Raw genomic sequence first — 20,647 nt, 5'->3', positions numbered from 1 at the left:
CAGTGGATTTCTTATTCAGTTAATCTCATCTGCCAAAGAAAATATTTTTGTAATGAGGAAATGTCACCTCTGTTCACCATTGGAAATTACTATTTATCAAGTTGTCATTTACTTGGATAATGTTATCAGGTATTGTCTAGCAGATAATATAGAGGGAAAATAGAACTATCTTCAATAGAGCCCCCTTTGACTTGTAAACTATGATACTCATAATGTTTAGTGCATGGTGTATATTTAGCTTCCTGCCCATCTGGTCTTTTGTTGAGGGACTGAACAATTGGTTTCCATAAGATCCAGTATTAATGAGAGCCCTCATTGTGGTTATTTTTATTACTCTCTTTCTTGAGCAGTTTTTTTCCAAATGAGAATATTTACTGGGTACAAATGTAATTGCTTCAGAGATTTCCAGAAAAGGTGCTAAATTCGTCCTTATCCCAAAGCTGAATTTTAGTTGATCTTTTTTCCTCACCGACTTTTTCAGTTTTGTTTTTCACCACTTTCAAATAAGAATCAGTTGCATGTTCCAATCCTGGAGGTCTCTGAGTTTCCAAACTCTGAAGAAAGGGGCAAGAAAGGAAGAGTTAGGGATGTTAGAAGAGTTAGAAGAGTTACGAATGTTCCTATGTGCCTTCCATCTGTCTTATACCTGCTGCGTGAGGAGCTGACGCCAACACCCAAAGCCCTGGACAAAGACTTCCTCCACAGTCACTTTCCTCTGACCCACAGGAACCTCCTTGGCTCCTCTCCCTCTTGCCTTCACAGCTTGACTTCCCCTTGTCATCTTGCCCTGTTAGGATCTGGCACCCTCAGAGCTGCTCTGGAAACCCCATAGGGCCTATCTCTGCCACTTGTACTACTCCACTCGCTCTCAGTAATGTGGGTGTGAGGTGCCTCGTCCCCTTGCCTAGCCCTTTCATAACATGGCTGGAAAGTCTTGTATGTGCTGTCCCCAAAACAGATCAGACAATGTTGACCCAGCAGAAGGAGCATGGTCACCTCAGTCCCGGTGGGGGTTGGGGGGTAGGGGGTCGGGGGAGCCAGTGAGGGGGAGGCGCACAGTGAAGGAGGCCTTGGATTTGGAGACAAAACTCATTTTGGGAGCCTGGAAGCTCTCTGGAACTGGACACAAACTCTTGTCTCTGTAGTTTGCTTACCCAGGGAACTTGGGTAAGAGCTAGTGAATAACTCATATATGTATTATATGACCTTAATAAGTAATATTGTTTAGCCTGAGTTTTTGATACAGTTTTCAACTGCATGATGTTCTAACTCTGTCTGAGTTTCACAGAATTATTTCTCCAGAGTAAACTGACTTATTCTTCTGAGCAGAGCCCAGGTAGCCTAGTTATCTTAACTGTGAGGAACTGATAGAGCTGTCTATCTCCTTGGGGGATGTTTAAAAATACATAAAGCAAAATTATATCACCTTAAGAACGTTATGGTGATATAACATTCTTATCACTATGCTTTTAACATGCAGTCAGCCCTGCAAAATTTTCCTCTGCCTTTGAGAATTGAAATAATTATTATAAGTGCAGACAAAACTAGATTTCTCTTGCAGGCAGATTTTTGTGATTGCACCCTGGACTTTCGTTCAGAATTCTTTTCAGTTTCTTAGGAAAGCTAAATGAAATTGCTGCAGTAAGGCCAGAGGGGGGCACCAAATAATCGTGATTGATAGAGTGGTTTGGCTGAGCATTTGCGGGAGGCTCAGGCATCAGGCCTGTGAGCCTCTGTGTCTGTTTTGAGCATTTTGAGCATAAAACATATTGAAGTCTCTTTGTTTACGGAATCGTCGTCAAGCCAGGAGCTGACACCCGAGCTTCAGTGGCCCAAAACATACTCAGCTAATGGGGAAGCAACAGTTGGCAGGTTCTGTGGTTGTAAACATTTTAGAAAAATTTCTTCACTCTTTTTAGCTCCTTCCTTATTTCACTTATCAGAGTTGAATTGTGGGAAGAACTGAGAAACAAACTCTGCCATGCTCTTGGAAGGCGAGAATGCAGAGATGGGTCGTTCTTTCTGAGACAGAGGAATTATTGGCAGTTTTCTAGGATTAATTGTTCTTGATAAATTGCTGAAATATCTATTTGGTCTTCAGGAAACTGGGGAGCATTCAATACCATTTAAAGTGTTTCTGCATTATTGGTTATTTCAGAAAAGTTGGCTTCCTCTGCTGTACTTCCTAAAGCCAGATTTCTAAATTCAATACAACTTTCAAAGCTATTCTACCACAATTGTTGCAATTTATCTAGTATGGAAAAGTAGTGTTTCATGTTTGTTGGTAGTTACTACTCCTTGTGATCTGTGGTTTGCTTAGACGTCCTTATTTATAGTGAATTAACTTAGGGCAGTGGGCAGGGGCCAGGGCAAAGGAGTTGGAATGTCCTCTATTCAATTGAGGAGGGTCTAGGTACGCTTACTTCATTCTTTGTCAGTACATGATGGATTCTAAGTCTTCTTGCAAAATACGTGTGAACACAAAAGTGATTAATTATGATCATGTCAAATTTGAAACTGATTTAAGTCCTGAACTATAATCTGTCACCTCAGTTTTCCTTTTAGACTTTTTGTATGGTTTAGGAATATTTCAAAAGTGTCCTTTGACCATCTCTTTTCATAAAGTAAAATCTGTGATCATGGGGTTACATGACAAGTAAATTGATGCACACAGAACAATGCTGACTCAGGGAGACAGAGGCTGTGAGGGTTCTTATAAATGCTGACCCCTTCATATGCCGACATGTTCACTTAGTGTTTACGAACTTGAGCTCCGGAGCCAGACTACTTGGGTACTTGGGTAGGAATGTAGGCCCTACCACTTATTATCTATATGACTTTGGCAAGTTAGTGAGCTTCTGTGTGCCTCAGTTTCCTCATCCATAAAGTGGAGTAATGGTAGTATCATAGAGTTAGCCTGAGAATTAGATGAGTTATTATATGTAAAGCAGTTAGAATAGAACCTGGTGTATACTACTTCATAAGTACATGCTAAATAAATATTTTAGGTCAGGCAGGGTGGCTCATGCCTGGAATTCTAGCACTTTGGGAGGCCGAGGTGGGTGGATTGTCTGAGCTCAGGAGTTCAAGACCAGCCTGGGCAAAATGGTGAAACCCAGTCTCTACTAAAATACAAAAAATTAGCCGGGCGTGGTTGTGTGCGTCTGTAATCCCAGCTACTTGGGAGGCTGAGGCACCAGAACTGCTTGAACCCAGGAGGTGGAGGTTGCAGTGAGCCAAGATCATACTACTACATTCCAGCCTGGGTGAGATTACTAGACTCTGTCTCAAAAAAAATAAAACAAATTTTAAAAGTGATATAAAAACTATTATGTCAGTCCTATAGAATTTTTCCAGAGAAATTTACCATCAGGTGATTTTTATATGGGCATATATTGACTTAGTTGTTTCCTGTGCCTAGCTTCCTGGCTGGTATCTTAGGACCCTGCTGTTCTTTTATGCCTATAGAAACCTTTGACAGGGCGCGGTGGCTCGCGCCTGTAATCCGAGCACTTTGGGGGGCCAAGGCGGGCGGATCACGAGGTCAGGAGATCAAGACCATGCTGGCTAACACAGTGATACCCCATCTCTACTAAACACACACACACACACACACACACACGCACACGCACGCAAATTAACCGGGCGTGGTGGCGGGTGCCTGTGGTACCAGCTACTCAGGAGGCTGAGGCAGGAGAATTGAGTGAACCTGGGAGGCGGAGCTTGCAGTGAGCTGAGATTGTGCCACTGCACTCCAACCTGGGCAACAGAACGAGACTTCGTCTCCAAAAAAAAAAAAAAAAAAAGAAAGAAAGAAACTTTTAAGAGACAAGAAATAGAACAATCAAAATCTTGTACAAAGATCATATTACAACCGACTCTTCAACATAATTTATTTAACAAACATTCATATAGCACTTACTATGTGCCACACACTGTTTTAAACGCTGTACAAATATTAACTCATTTAATCCTCATTATAACAGAATACTTGTTGAATTTCAATTAAGTGATGTGGGAAAATCCTCTAGCCTGGTGTCTGACATGATAATCCTTTAATAAATATTTGTTGAAGGAATGAATACCTGTGAGTGACTCAATCAATCAGTCTATCTTGTTTGGCTAATAAAAAAAGCAAATAATATACCAGGATGTTTTATTAAGTGGCCTAATGTGTTCTCAGAAACTGGAAACAATTGAGACTCTTTATCCACAGCTGTATTCAGTTTGTACTGAAGGGACTAAAGTGGCCTAAATGTGCCTGTTCCTTTCTGAATATTAAGTCACTTGCTATTTTGATATTAAGCTTAGATGTTTAGATGTCGTAGAATTGGTGAAGTCTTGGTGACTTGTAGGCTGTTACATTCAACTTATATTGAATATCTCAGTGTACCATTCTAAATTTCCATTTTTATCTTTATTTTGGATTTTGAGCAGACAGTATTATGATTCTGTTTAAGACATGAAGACATGCCAATTTTCCTACACTCTTTCAATTGCATTCTTTTGTTTTAATCTTGGAAAACATATTTGCATCATATTTCTTAATTTGTCACAGCCTGAGAAGTGACATTATTGAATGACAGTAGGAGCTTGAATATTGTGCTTTGAAATGCCATTGAGGATACCATTATTCATGTGACAGCCCTGAGAAGATTAGCAAATAACTACTTAACATTTTATAATGCTTTATCATCATAAAAATCCACATATTAAACTTGAGGAATAAATTACTTAAAAATATATCATTTCTATTCAAACACCATTTGGAAAAACGAGAGATAAATGCCAGTTTTTAATGAAGCTACAATAAATGTTTTTATTCACCATGTTATTGCTCCAGTCAATTATAGATTATTTTTATAATCACTAAATTAGCTGCATTTAGCCTTAAACCTACTTGTTGAAACACAGTTAACATGGTAGAAGAGAACCAATGTAATAACAGTCTAAGACTTCAATAGTCTCTGTGCCTGTCTCTCTTTTCTCTTCCTTTCTAGGTACTAGTTGAAATGATCTCTTCCTAATCTATGACAAGTATCTGGGAATGTGGAATTTAATTTAATTATTATTATTATTTTTTGAGATGGAGTCTCGCACTGTCACCCAGGCTGGAGTGCAGTGGCGCGGTCTTGGCCCACTGCAACCTCTGCCTCCTGGGTTCAAGCGATTCTCCTGCGCCCACCACCATGCCCAGCTAATTTTTTTTATTTTTCATAGAGATGGAGTTTCACCGTGTTAGCCAGGATGGTCTTGATCTCCTGACCTCGTGATCCGCCTGCCTTGGCCTCCCAAAGTGCTGGGATTACAGGTGTGAGTCACCACGCCCGGTGGAATTTAGTTTTTAAAAATGAAAGTGTTGAGATGTGGTACTGAAGGGCACGTGGAAAAGAGTGGGTAACTTTCCACGAGGAGCTCAGGTCCCTTTGGTGGCTATGAAGAAGTGGAGAGGAAAAATCAAAACTGTAAACTCTTATCTCTGAAATTAAATATTGTTGATACTGCCAGAGTAGACATGGGATTGTGGGCAATTCCTGGTTTCAGGGAAGTCAACAAATCTTCTGAAGTTACAATGTAGTTAAAAATAACAGTTGAGGAGTGGGATTGCCCTGTGCCTCATCCAGTGGTCAGAGATGTAAAGTGGGTTGAAGTTTATAAATTGACAGTCAATAAAATCTGCCCCAACCCAGGCAAGTAACTGGCAGGCTTGAAGCCTGAGAAGAAGCTATTTAAGTAAACCCTAAAAATTCTAGTGCAATTTGACACCCTTGTTTCAGTATAGCTCTGGGATAGAGGCAGAGGGGTGGTCTCCTGACTGCATGGTGGAGGTTTTTGATGGGATGAGGGGCAGAGTGATGAAAAGATGACATTATTGGTAAGTCCAGATTTCAGTTGTGAACTGATACTTCAAGTTTTGGTAGTACTGACAGTGGACAGCCCCTCAATAGGATGAACAGGTTTCTGATAGGGACTGTGTCACCTTCTAGCTTTAAATAAGACATCTGAATTCTGTCTCCAGAGATAAGAGGCACAGACTGTTGGTCTTAGATACTAGGATTCTGGGATATTACAGAATGGTAGTATGGGGTGGGCTGTCTGGAAGAAAGATACTGGACTTGTTTAGTTTGGTTATAAGCTTGTCCATGTCAGTATTTAATAAACATTCAGGTGGCTCAACAAATTTTGTGGAAAAAATATTGCATGACAGTAGGAGCTTGAATATTGTGCTTTGAAATACCATTGAGGATATCATTATTCATGTGACAGTCTGTGGAGCAGGAGCCTTAAGTTCAGATTACCCATCCGTATATCCACTCCCACACATATATATTCAAACATGCCGTAAATTCTCATTTACTCCCTTCTGCCTCTTTTCCTTCCAGAATGAAGCAATCTCTTGACAAATGTACCCCCTCCTCGCCCTCACCCCTCACACCCATATTAAGTCAGATTGGTCCCCTCAGCATCCCTGAACTTGCCTTGTTCATCATCATCCTAAAATACTTCTCATGCTATTTCTCTTACCTGGTTGTTCTCAGCTTTCTCTTTTTGCCTCTGCGAATATTATCCATTCTTTAAAGTTGAATGACCCTTCTTTGGCTACTTTTCCAAGCTTGTGCCCTTTCTACAACTTCATCTGTCTTAATAGATTGAAAACTTCTTCAGAGTAAGGGCCACATCTTTGTTTTCTTCTTTGCTATATTCTGTGTACTGTACCACACTCTGGTGATGTGTGACTGTAAGCCAGGTAATGAAAAATCCTGATTTTTGCAAAAAGGAAAATTTTGCTTAATCTGCTTTGTATTCTCTAAATAAACTTAGCCACTGCCTTCACAAATTACAAATTGCTTCTGATAAGTTCATTTTTAAAAATGGTATCAAAAGTCCCCTTTTGTTTTGTTTTACATTTATCCCCTTGAAATTCTCCTTGACCGTAATCATGGTCAAAGACTTGAAATAGTTGGAAGTTTCCTCAGGTGGACAAAGGTGCTGAGATTAGATGTTCTAAAACATAACTTCAGTCATTAAGGCCATAATCTGAATTAAGTTTCCTAGTAAATTACTGAAGAATGCTTATTTAAGTCTTCTGATCACTGTACCTTGTATGTATCAAGATATCGTTTTGTATCCCATGAATATGTACAATTATTATTTGTCAATTAAATAAAAATTTTTAAACACACATAAAAATAAAGTTATCTGAAAGCTATTCATCTAAAACTGATCCAATTAGACAGATGTATCACTGCAAGCTACAGTGCTCAAATTTATGATATTAATAGTGAAATAATTTACTGTTACAATATATTTAAGCTCCCTGGAACCTTAATGTCAACCATATTGTTAGGCACACATAGTAGGTTCTCAATAAATATTTGGTGGAAAATTTATGTATTTTAATGTATGTATATTTGAGTGAGCTATTTCTGTTTTTGGTGTCCTGTCCTGATTTATAGTGAAATCTCTCAGTCTAGATTATTTTGGCACATTGCCAAACATAATGTAGTGAAATAGAAAATTCTGTTCATACTAATTTATGACCAAATCTAAAACCTCTTTGAAATTAGTAGAGGTGCCTTTGTCTTCACAGAGCTTGGAAGACAATGAACTATTTTTCACAGAGATTATATTTAGTTATTTTCTTTTTGTAACTGTATTTTGGCACAAACTGACAAACAACTACATCAGCATTATCATCTTTATCCTGTATTCATGAACATTTAAATTAAATTAGTATTCTTTAGGTTACATATGACATAACTTAAAATTTTTTCTGGATAAATGGTTATTTTTACAGTTGCATTATGGACTTTGGCATTATTCAAAGAATACATAATTTAAATTCTGACAAGCTTTTAAAACATTTTCTTCTAAGCAATGCCTGAAAATTAGTCTTTTCTTTCCCTTTTTAGACTGGGGCTGTGGCTGAGATGTCACATGGGAGGTAGGATCACAAATTTCTGTTGTATCTGGATGGAGATCAGCAGGAGGATATATGGGTGAGAAGAAGCACAGTTACAGATGGATTCTAGAGCCTGCTTGCTGACACAGGCTTGCAACTGTGGACTTTTTAAGCTTAGTTTTTAATCTGCTATCAGCTAGCATAATACCATAAATGCATGAGAAACTAAGTATTCAGTCTTAAGAGAAATGCTACCTTGACCTGACCCTTTCTCCAAATAAATTGACAAAATATCTCATCGTCTAGGATGCCAGACAGAAATACCAGTTGCAATGTTTTTGTTGCATAAAGTTTATTCTAATTTAAATTAGTGGCACATAAAGTCATCATCTTGCTTGAACAAACATCTTATTAAATTGAGCATGTCTCTTATCCCATGAAATGAAATTAATTTTGAGATAGTTATTTTTCAGTTGGAAATTTATTGAGTTGATAGAAAACAAGTTATATAGTCTTCCAAAGAATATGTTACATCCATTTGCATTTTGTTTTTCTTCAGCAATGTTTGGTTTTTAGAAAATCTTGCAAGTTAAATATACTAATGTAGAAATTGAAAGAAAATAATCAGAGATAGAGCAATAAATTTGCAAATAAAGATTATTCTTAAAACAAATGTTCACCATAGTTTTATTTATGTAAAAAATCCCAAACTACCCAAGTCTTCAAGTAATAAAGACACTGTTAAAAAACTGTTACCTTTCCATTTATGGATTATTAGGTAGACTTTAAAAATATTTTAAAAGATGTTTTAAAGGGCTATGCCATTTTCCCTAATGTAAAAACAAAGTAAAACACCATGACGAACCCCCAGAAAACCAACCTGTATATTCAATGTACCAACCAATTGCATATACACTAGAATTTTTGTTTGTAAATAGATGAGTGTGCATAAGACAATATGTTAAAGTACAGACACTTCCTACCTAATACAGATTGAGTTCTTACTATGCATTCAGTTCCCACTATACTGTAGGCTCTTGGCTAAGCACTTTAAGGGCCTTATCACATTTAATACTCACAGGAGCACAATGAGATTGTTCTGGGCAAGCCAGAAAATCACACTGTCAGAAACTGATTTGCTGGGTGAATACTTTCAGATCATTTTGAAGTTGAAAATCACAGGCAAACACTTTGAAGCCATGTCAGTTGTGTATTGGAAGGAATTAAACATGCAAATGTAATGAGTGCAATAGATTTTAAGAATCTGTTTTTTTGGAGGTGATGCAGTAATTGCTGTGGTTGGGACTGTCTCTTGAAGTGGAAACTAGACAAGTGGGTTTAGACATTAAAATTCCTAACAGTGGTTTGCTCCCTCTGTAGCCTTGGATAGAGCACCTGTCCCTTAACACATTAGAGCTCCCATAAAATAAACTGCTTTACCCCAGCTAAAAGGAACCGTCTCTTTGATGGAACTTGAGCTACAGTCATGGTGATTTTCCACTAGGTACTTCAAAGAGGACATCCTCTCCTGAAGAACAGAAGAACCTGAAATGTTTGGAGCCTAAGGTTTCTAGGATCTTCTTTTGCCAGTCTTCCCCATTTATTGCCCTCCTCCCATCAACCACACTGACAGTTGAAGGGTTAAAGAGTGGTGTTGCATGAGGGTTTGCACTAGGGAGTCCATTTTCTCCTAAGAATTATTATATTACATTATGTTGCCAAGACATACAAATGAAGAGTAACTGGTTTTAATACATAGAAGAATCAGGCTTGTTTTGCTTCTTTAATAATAATACATAAAAATTGGTGGCAATTTATTTTTGCATGTGAGGAAAATAAAACGCAGAGAAGACTGTAATTTCCCTAAAGTCACACATCTACTGCATGAGAGACAGAGTCAGAATTTCAACGCAGGTCTGTCTGGCTTCAAAGACCTTGGTTATTTCAGTAGTGGGACCATAGATCATATTTCTTCCTTTAAAAAATATTTCCTCTGTATTTTTCTAAATCTTAGATGATGATATTGCTTTTATAATTAAGCAATACATGTTATGAAAATAGAAATAAAATATTTTTATGTAAGCTGAAGAAATGAGAAAAGAGATTTTTCCTGTTAAGGAAAAACAAGTTCCGGTTCTTCTTTTCTATTGTAGACTGTTTGCTGTGATTGCACCTGCCATCTTATGCAGAAATGACCTGAAGACAGACTGAAACAACGTGTTCTACAGCCTGAAAATATCTACCTTGACTTACAGTTTTATTAATGCTGGTGTGATCAGACTGGACAAAAATTAGCATATGTTATTAACTAATCTAATTCAAATGCCAATTCTTAATAGAAACACAAAACAATAAAAGCAATTCAGAAAATATTTACTATTTGATTTCTTCAAGCTCCAAACAGGCTTGTGCTTAGCTGTAGAAACTTGAATATATACAAATCTACATGGATAGAATTCTTAGTCTTCTTTGGGCCAGGTGTGTTAGCCCCTTGGGAAAGGATAAAGTTTTGGAACATATTTTTATTCATGAACCTGCTCTCTTTAAGACTTCTGAGGAAAAAAGCTGCTGGGCAGATGAGTAGAATATGTTACTACTGTTCTGACATGTCTACCCATCAAAACTAGCTGATACAGTACACTTTAATGACCCTTCTATAGTCAAAACTGACATTGACATTGACATTAACAGAAAAGATTTGGGACAAAGAACTGTGTTCATGCAGCAAATCAGCCTCAAACTTCACCACAAGCTGCACATTTTATGCTACTGTATTCTGCTTAAGCACATATTTGTATTTATGTAAATTGAATGATCCTTTAATACTTAAGGACTTTATTCTGGGTGAGTTAGAATCACACTGTTTTGGCAGGAAAACTCTTTGATAGGAAAAACTGTATGGCTTGATAATTTAAGAGCTAAAAGTAGCCAAATCAGGAACTACTGAAATTCTTCAGTATCTGTTAGAATATCTCCTGTTTGAGCCATGTTTGTAAATGATGTTCAAAGGCATTTCAAAAGCATGTAAATTAAAAAAACAATTCATTTGATTCTGCTATGGTTTAAATATATATATCCCTCCAAAATTCATATGTTGGAACTTAAACCCCAAGGTGATGGTGTTAAGAGGTGAGGGCTTTGGGAGTTATTATAATTAGGCCAGGAGGGCTCTGTCCTCATGAATGGCATTAATGCCATTATAAAGGAGACTTCAGAAAGCTGCCTGGCGTTTTTCTATCTCTTCTGCCCTGTAAGTACACGCATTCATCCCTTTTGCCCTCCCACCTTTTGCCATGTGAAGATGCAGTAACATGCAGGCACCATCTTGGAGGCAAGAGCACAGCTCTCACCAGACACTGAATCTACCTGCACCTTGATCTTGGACTTCCCAACATCCAACTATGAGAAATACATTTTTATTATTTATAAATTACCCAATCTTAGTGTTTTGTTATAGCAGTACAAACAAACAGAGACAGATTTTGACAGTCATATAAAACCTCAAGTACTTTGTAAAAAGAAAATATAAATGTTGAATGATTGAAGAACGTGAAAGACTGGACAGTGAGAAAACATGGGGGTAGGGGTTGTAGAAGTGGAGTGGTATTCAGAGACATAACTAATTTAAGCTATCTCTAGGACAGGGTTAAATAACAGAAAAATCAAATGGGCCTCTGACTGGTAGTGTGTTTTGTTTGGGTACTAAGGGGTAGAGTTGTATTAGTCCATTTTCATGCAGCTAATAAAGACATACCCGAGATTGAGTAATTAATTAAGAAAAAAGAGGTTTAACGGACTCACAGTTCCACATGGCTGGGGAGGCTTCACAATCACAGTGGAAGGTGAAAAGCATGTCTTACATGGTGGCAGGCAAGAGGGAATGAGAGCCAAGTGAAAGCAGAAACCCCTTATAAAACCATCAGATCCTGTGAGGCTTATTCACTACCACAAGAACAGTATGGAGGAACCACCTCCATGATTTAATTATCTCCCACCAGGTCCCTCCCACAACACGTGGGAATTATGGGAGCTACAGTTCAAGATGAGATTTGGGTGGGGACACAGCCAAACCATATCAAGAGTGTTCAGCTTTAAAGAGTGCCTGAGAGTATGGGTCCAGGAGTTTGGACATCCACAGCTATTGTGACTCTTGGCATAAACTGATAACTTTCAAAATTAAAAGAATTCATCTTAAACTATTAGTTCCTCTGAAATTCCAGCAAAATACTCAGGTTTGAGAATTTCTGACCACTGCCTATTAGCTTTAGGTCAATAACTAGAAGATAATTAGGCTAAGAGCTCTATCAGTTATTTTATATTTGGGGTGATAAATGTCAATATTTACATGTATGATTTAGGTGCTTTTGTGTGGATCTTTGCATTGTGGCAAATTGAGGAAACCTAGATATTTGGAATGATTGATTTGGACTGCTAGAAGGAGCCTTCCCTGTTTTTCACCACAAAAATATTGGTTATTTCCATGGCCTCAGTATCCCAGGAAAAAGTGAATGAAATAGCTAAAGGGAAAACTCCTAGGTAATTACTTCTGTTGATTATTTAATCTTAGTAAATATAATATTTGATAGAGATTTTAACTGATCAAGGAGAGAAAATATTTTTTGTTCTGTATGAATGCAACCTGATAATTCTACCAAAGCAAGAGTGGAATAAAAATCTTTCCACTGACACAGATTGTGGTGGATATGGGATGTAGTACAACAGAAAAGAAAAACACAGCCTCACAATATAGATAATGCATAGCTGAGAGAAACTTTCCTAGGTAATAAGCATTTGCAGCTAAGATTTCCTAGGGTGTTTTGGAAGAAAACAACTGCCACAGAAATGCAGTTGGGAAAGACTATGTTGAAATTTTGAATTTTGCCATTTGTAAAAAGGGAACAAATATTATTTGTGAATTGTACTGAAAACATGGATATAAAGAAGTGATCATTGGGGGGTGGAGGAGGAGCTAGCCGGGCCAGGGGGCAGCTGCACAGTCTCCAGGATCCCCAGGCCTGGAGTGGGGTCCGTGCATGGCCGGCTGGCTCTGCCCCACGGCCAGTGCTGAGCAGGCCTCCCTTGGGCCAGCCCGATGTGACTGAGCCCAGCAGACCCTGAGCAAGGAGCAGGTCCATCGCGGAGCCAGAGGGCAGGAGGAACATGACATCACGGAAATGGTTTCACCCAAATATCACTGGTGTGGAGGCAGAAAACCTACTGTTGACAAGAGGAGTTGATGGCAGTTTTTCGGCAAGGCCTAGTAAAAGTAACCCTGGAGACATCACACTTTCTGTTAGAAGAAATGGAACTGTCACCCACACCAAGATTCAGAACACTGGTGATTGCTATGACCTGTATGGAGGGGAGAAGTTTGCCACTTTGGCTGAGTTGGTCCAGTATTACATGGAACATCATGGGCAATTAAAAGAGAAGAATGGAGATGTTATTGAGCTTAAAAATCCTCTGAACTGTGCAGATCCTACTTCTCAAAGGTGGTTTCATGGACACCTCTCTGGAAAAGAAGCAGAGAAATTGTTAACTGAAAAAGGAAAACATAGTAGCTTTCTTGTACGAGAGAGCCAGAGCCACCCTGGAGATTTTGTTCTCTCCGTGTGCACCGGTGATGACAAAGGAGAGAGCAATGACGGCAAGTCTAAAGTGACTCATGTCATGATTCACTGTCAGGAACTGAAATACGATGTTGGTGGAGGAGAACGGTTTGATGCTTTGACAGATCTTGTGGAACATTAGAAGAAGAATCCTATGGTGGAAACACTGGGTACAGTACTACAACTCAAGCAGCCCCTTAACACGACTTGTACAAATGCTGCTGAAATAGAAAGCAGAGTTCGAGAACTAAGCAAATTAGCTGAGACCACAGATAAAGTCAGACAAGGCTTTTGGGAAGAATTTGAGACACTGCAACAACAGGAGTGCAAACTTCTCTACAGCCAAAAAGAGGGTCGAAGGCAAGAAAACAAAACCAAAAATAGATATAAAGGCTGGGTGCGGTAGCTCACGCCTTGTAATCCCAGCACTTTGGGAGGCCAAGGCGGGCGGATCACAAGGTCAGGAGATCGAGACCACCCTGGCCAACACGGTGAAACCCCCTCTCTACTAAAAATACAAAAATTAGCCGGGCGTGGTGGCACACCCTTGTAATCCCAGCTACTAGGGAGGCTGAGGCAGGAGAATGGTGTGAACCCGGGAGTCAGTGGTTGCAGTGAGCCAAGATCACCACTGCACTCCAGCCTGGGCGACTGAGTGAGACTCCGTCTCAAAAAAAAAAAAAAAAAAGATATAAAAACAAAACATCCTGCCCTTTGATCATAGGGTTGTCCTACACAATGGTGATCCCAGTGAGGCTGTTTCAGATTACATCAATGCAGATATTATCGTGCCTGAATTTGAAACCAAGTGCAACAATTTGAAGCCCAAAAAGAGTTACATTGCCACACAAGGCTGCCTGCAAAACACTGTGAACGACTTTTGGAGGATAGTGTTCCAAGAAAACTCCCAGGTGATTGTCATGACAACGAAAGAAGTGGAGAGAGGAAAGAGTAAACGTGTCAAATACTGGCCTGATGAGTATGCTCTAAAAGAATATGGCATCGTGCATGTTAGGAACGTCAAAGAAAGCACCACTCATGACTATAAGCTAAGAAAACTTAAACTTTCAAAGATTGGACAAGGGAATATGGAGAGAATGGTCTGGCAATACCACTTGTGGACCTGGCTGTACCACGGAGTGCCCTGCGACCCCAAGGGCATGCTGCACTTCCTGGACGAAGTGCACCATAAGCAGGAGAGCATCATGGATGCAGGGCTGGTCGTGGTGCACTGCAGTGCTGGCATTGGCCAGACAGGGACGTTCATTGTGATTGATATTCTTATTGACATCATCAGAGAGAAAGGTGTTGACTGCGAAATTGACGTTCCCAAAACCATCCAGATGGTGCGGTCTCAGAGGTCAGAGATGGTCCAGACAGAAGCACAGTACCGATTTATCTATACGGTGGTCCAGCATCATATTGAAACACTACAGCGCAGGATTGAAGAAGAGCAGAAAAGCAAGAGCAAAGGGCACGAATATACAAATATTAAGTATTCTCTAGTGGACCAGACGAGTGGGGATCAGAGCCCCCTCCTGCCTTATACTCCAATGCCACCCTGTGCAGAAATGAGAGAAGAGAGTGCCAGAGTCTATGAAAACGTGGGCCTGATGCAACAGCAGAAACATTTAAGATGAGAAAACCTGCCAAAACTTCAGCACAGAAATAGATGTGGACTTTCACCCTCTCCCTAAAAAGATCAAGAGCAGACGCAATAAAGTTTATGTGAAGACAGAATTTGGATTTGGAAGGCTTGCATTGTGGTTGACTACCTTTTGATAAGCAAAATTTGAAATCATTTAAAAACCACTGTATTTTAACTCAACAATACCTGCTTCCCAATTACTCATTTCCTCAGATAAGAAGAAATCATCTCTACAATGTAGACAACGTTGTATTTTATAGAATTTTGTTTTAAATTGAGGAAGCAGTTAAATTGTGTGCTATATTTTGCAGATTATGGGGATTCAAATTCTAGTTATAGGTTTTTGTTTTATTTTTTTTTCTTTTTATAACCTTAACCAGTTTAATTTTTTTTTCATTGTGGGGCAAGGTAAGAAGAAATGATTTGGGAAAATTAAGTAACAACATCCTAGAAAAGTGAGAACAATCTCATTTACCATCATGTATCCAGTAGTGGCTAATTCATTTTGATGGCTTCTACTTTTGGCTAAATGAGAATTAAGCCAGTGCCTGAGACTGCCAGAAGCTTACTGGTCTACCTTTGCATTAGCATTAAGGAGTCATAGAAAAAGAATCATGGATATTTATGAATTAAGATAAGAGGTGTGGCTTTTTTTTTTTTTTTCAGCTGATGACCAATTACAGTCCAGCTGTTGACTGAGAAGGTTGTGGTGGGAAAACATTTACCATATTTTCTTTGCATTTGAGTAATTGTCTTGTACTTAGAAAAAAGGCACCTATGAATGACCAGTGTTTTTGGTTGTCAAATGTTGCTCACAAACTTACCCCAAAAGTTTAGTGGCTTAAAACAATCCCACCCCCAACTGTTCTTCAATCTGAGCGGGGCTCAGCTGGGCCGTTCTTCTGCCAGCCTGCAGGTGGCCACTCAATGTGGTCAGCAGGTTGACGGAGAGACTGGGTTGGCTGGGGTTCTCTCTTGGCCTGCAGTCCTGAGTCTCTCCTTCTCTGTGTAGTCTCTTTCAGTGGCCTGACTGGCAGGGTAACTAGACCTCTCACATGCAGTTCAGAGCTCTCAAGAGCTCAAAAGCAGAAGGGGCCAGGCCTTCTGAAGACTTAAGTCCAGAATTGTTGCAGCATCCCTTCTACTGCCCTCTATTGATGATGACGATGATGATTATTTTTTCTAAACAGAAGAGAGCTGGAGTATGCCTCTACTTATTAAACAAGTCACGAGCCCAGCCCAGATTCAAGAAAAGGGTGTGAAGTGGAGGTGCAGTTAATTGGGGGGCCACTAGTCTAACAGATGGTCACAACCAGTGCCATGGAAAACCAAGGATATTAGCAAAAATAGAAGTGCTAGTGACCTTGGGAAGCCAAAGCCGCTTACAGTAGTTGGGACAAGCTGAAAGTCAGACTAAGAAATAAGGAGAGGTCCTTCAAGAAGCTTCCTGAATGATTTCTGCTAGCCCTGAGCCTATTTCTGGAACCAGCACTTGGGGAAACTGATCCTGTGAGAATGGATGTGTTTAGGGACACAGGGCTTTTGAAAGCAGCACCACCCCACTGGGCCACCTCTAGACTTGGGAATGTGACGTTTTCTTAATGCCACTGGTTTTCAGTCAGGCCACAGTGAGAAGAAACAGCCCTAACAGGCCTCCAGCCAGGTTGAAAGAGCTCATTTTTGTTTTAGCCAACCGGTAAGATTTTCTAATGTTCTACCTTAAGTGCCTTCTCCAAAGACATCCCTCTTTTGCTCATATGTTGAATCATCATTCAGTATATTTCAGTTAAAATAGCATTGGTTGACTTTTGTAACGGTAATAAAATGCTGTGGCATCTTGGCCGTGAAAAAAAAAAAGAAGTGATCATTACAATAGATATTTGTGGACAATATCATTGGTGTCAAATGCAGACAAGGTTTGCAGATGAAAAAAAATTAGATGACAAACCAAACCTGAGGCCAAACAGAGTAGTGCTAAGTCATTTCCTTGGCTTCCCTAATTCCCCAGGAGGGAAGAGCTGGGTGCTAATCAACTAATACCAATAAACTGCTCTTCCTTTGCCCCTAATTTTTGATTGTTCTATAGGTGAGCAGAAGAGGGTGAGTGTGTTTGAGGGTGAGTGAAGGTCAAGTTTCCGTATCTGCAACAAAGCATCTGTTGTTCAAAATCTCCCCTTGCATTCTAAGAAGGGTGGACCCTGAAGGCGCACTTTTATTTGCTGAGGTGGATGGTGAGTGAGGATACAAACTGGGGAAGTTAAGTATCTACTACATTGCTTCATTTAATGAAAGTGGATTGAGAGGTTGGGGAAGGTAGTTCTGATAGCAGTGAGTTGGCTACAGATGTGGAGAAGAGTTTTAAGCAACTGAAGTGGGAGAGGAAATTAGGGGCAAAGGAAGAGCAGTTTAAAGCAGAGCATTTCTGATGTCTTCCTAGGTAGTTAAAACTCGCTTTTTCATTTCCACATAGACACTTCAACCAAAGTGACTTCTATTTTTGGAGTGGTGTGTGTGTGTGTGTATGTGTTTAGATAGGACATATTGAAACTGCATCCTTGTCTGGGATACCTGAAGTTCGTTGTCTCCTGGCAGGGAAATCGAGGATGTGGACACACAGGAAGTGAGTTTAAGAGTGGAGGTTTGGCCGGGCTCGGTGGCTCACGCCTGTAATCCCAGCACTTTGGGAGGCTGAGGCAGGCAGAATACCTGAGGTCAGGAGTTTGAGACCAGCCTGGCCAACATGGTGAAACCCCGTCTGTACTAAAAATACAAAAATTAGCCGGGGGTGATGGCAGGCGCCTGTAATCCCAGCTACTCGGGAGGCTGAGGCAGGAGAATCGCTTGAACCCAAGAGGTGAAGGTTGCAGTGAGCCAAGATTGTGCCATTGCACTCCAGCCTGGGACACAAGAGCAAGATTTCGACTCAAAAAAAAAAAAAAAAAAAAAAAGGTGGAGGTTTAATAGGTGAAAAAAAGAAAAGAGAATAACTCTCTCTCCTGCAGAGAGAGAGAGGGGTTCCAAAGTGGGTCTTCTGGTTTTATGGTCAAATGCATGAGGTTTTATAGATGAGCTTGAGGAGGCGGTGTCTGATTTACATAGGGCCCAAAGATTGGTTGGACCAGGTGTGGCATTTACATAGTGTGTGAAGAAGCTGGTCACCCCACCCTAATCTTTTATTATGCAGATGGGTTTTCTACCTGGCCAGCGCCATGTTGTCTGTTCCTTACTGTACATGTGGTTGACAAAAGGGAAAATGGAGCTGCTATACTGAACATGCCTAGCCCCCAGGTAGCCTTTTCCTATTGGTACAGCTGCCAGCATTTACCTATGGAAGCTTTTCACTTGCTTATCTGTGCTTGCAGCTTGATTTTTCAGGCTGCTTTTTGTTAGAAAAGAAATGATTTTGGGGCTGCTTTTTATTAGAAGGAAATCTTACCAAGGATTCTCTTACCCTCACTAACTAACTTCCTAAATAATTTCTTTCTAGCTCCTATATCAATATCAGGTCTGACTTCAAGGCACATTTGGGAGGAGACGAGGGAAGCCCAGTGAGGCCAGTCTCATTTGAATTACAAGTGAATAAATTGAATTTTAAGCTGTATGCAATTATTATTCTATAATCTATCATGTATATTTAATCATATGATAGATTATAGAATCATTATTTATCTTTGTTTATCTTTATAGAATACTTATTTAATCCCCACCCCTCTCAGAGGTTATTATACAAAAGTAACTAAGTTGGAATATGTGCTGACAATTGCAGTCAAGATTCTGTGGCTAGAGAGTAGAGGGAGTAATAGAGGTTTTTATAGAATGATTCCAGACAAACTTTCATTTCTGTTGACATGAGCTTGACATAATATATGCCTACAAGTTATCATTATTTGTAGATTAATAGGACAGTTTATAAGCTTCTTATCAATTTTAGTCAAGATATAATTCTTTATCCAACTAATGAGGGATTGTTAGCACATAAATAACATTCCAAGAGTGTGTTTTGTCCATTTCAGTAAGTCAAATACTTATTCAATTGGTGACAAAAGCAAGATCTAAATTCACGAGCACTTTATGTCCTTCCTCAGTTGAAGGTATAACAGGAAGTAAATTAAGGTTCTATATAATTTATTGGATTTTTAAAAGCTTTGTGCACTTTTCCTAAAAATGCCTTGAGGCATTAACAATAAAATTAACTTAAGCATCTGCATCTACTTATAGCCATAATGATATATTCAAATGGAAATCAAGAGCATGCAAATCAAGCAGTATGCTGTTACCCTTAGAATATTGAAGGGTGCATTAAAGATATATAGTTATTTTAATAAGCAAGGATGAAAACCTTTCGTGTGTCCTCTTTTTATACATTCTGTACTTCTCTTGATCGAGCAGCAAAACAAACAAACAAAACCACCAAAAAACCAAAACCCCTCAAAACTAATAGAAGCTAGGGTTCAGGGGCTCTACTTGAATGTGAATATCCAAGTCTTTTCTTCTGTGTCTGTGCCCTGCCATAGCCCCTCCTCCCTCACTCTGTGCTGGGGATGGCTCTGCTTCTTGCACACACCAGCCATCCTCCATCGTAGAGCTATGCTGGTCACACACACCTTACCTGAGTGCTTGCTGCCAGAGAGCGGCATGCGTCATTGTTCTAGAAAGTGGTCTTTCTAGTAGATTGCTAGAGGGCCCTTTACCTTTATGATTTATTTATAAAACAAAATTCTAAAATGTAAGAAGGAGTAGAAATATACAGCATAACTCATGTGGGGAATAAAAGAAGCTTTGAAATTTTTTTCTAACTGATTTTATCTTGCATTGTGATCTCTTTTGTGCTAATGAGGTAAAAACTTAAACTTGACAATTAAAGATAGTCAAGTCTCTACTGGTGAAAACAGCCTCTTTAGATAAATATTCAAGCTGTTCAAAGTTCAAACTCCCTCTCAGAGCTATTTCTTTTCATACAAGTGATAGCCCTGCCCTCCCTCTCTTCCTTCCCTGGGTGGCAGGTGGGTGCAGGAGGAGACTTAAGTGTTGTCACAGTGGTGGGTGGGAACTAGAAGCCTGGACACTGGAACGGGCACGAGTCCACTGAGTCCTCATCACCAATGTGTCCTGTCCTGCTTGTTTGTGGGGAGAGACCTTGGTCTCACTGCCTTTATCGCTGACATATCTGGTGCCCGGCATGAATAATGCAGTGGGCTCTAAATTGCTGGACTCTTCCTGATGATGTCTTCCCTCTCCACCTCTGCTTTCACTGATGCTCTGGATCCCTGAGGTTTGGCTGTGACTCTCATTTAGCCCCAGCTTGACAGTCGGCCATTCTGCTCACATTCTCAGCATCACTTCTCTATCTGTGCTTATCTGCCAGGCCAACTCACTATCCTGCAACCTCAGCTATTCCCTCTGGGATAGAGGACACTGAGGGGTTACTTGCATGTCACACTGAGGACCTGCAGAACTCAAGGTACCATCTCAGGCCTTCTCTCTGTC

The 20,647-nt window shown here is 39.8% G+C and overlaps 2 protein-coding genes across 13 annotated transcripts in view; both read left to right on the top strand.

The window, feature by feature from the left end:
• LOC129397422 (ATP synthase subunit a-like) overlaps positions 1–20,647 on the top strand; it is a 903,826-nt gene that overhangs the window by 120,552 nt on the left and 762,627 nt on the right. The window contains exon 3 of one of the 12 annotated variants that reach the window (XR_010111624.1): positions 10,057–10,866. The exons of the other annotated variants lie outside the window; for them this stretch is intronic. The gene's annotated coding sequence lies outside the window, so the exon portion shown is untranslated. Of the gene's footprint in view, positions 1–10,056; positions 10,867–20,647 lie in introns of those variants that run through there. 12 annotated transcript variants of the gene reach the window in all.
• On the top strand, positions 12,935–18,860 carry LOC100967833 (tyrosine-protein phosphatase non-receptor type 11-like). The gene is given in 2 exon segments (XM_024928445.4): positions 12,935–13,909; positions 14,202–18,860. Coding segments are annotated over 2 exon segments (1,797 nt in total). The 5' UTR covers positions 12,935–13,063; the 3' UTR covers positions 15,153–18,860.

This window comes from Pan paniscus, chromosome 2, assembly GCF_029289425.2.
Source record: "Pan paniscus chromosome 2, NHGRI_mPanPan1-v2.0_pri, whole genome shotgun sequence".
Lineage (NCBI taxonomy): Eukaryota > Metazoa > Chordata > Mammalia > Primates > Hominidae > Pan > Pan paniscus.
The sequence above is the reverse complement of the archived record's forward strand: the minus strand, read 5'-3'. Positions and strand labels throughout refer to the sequence as shown.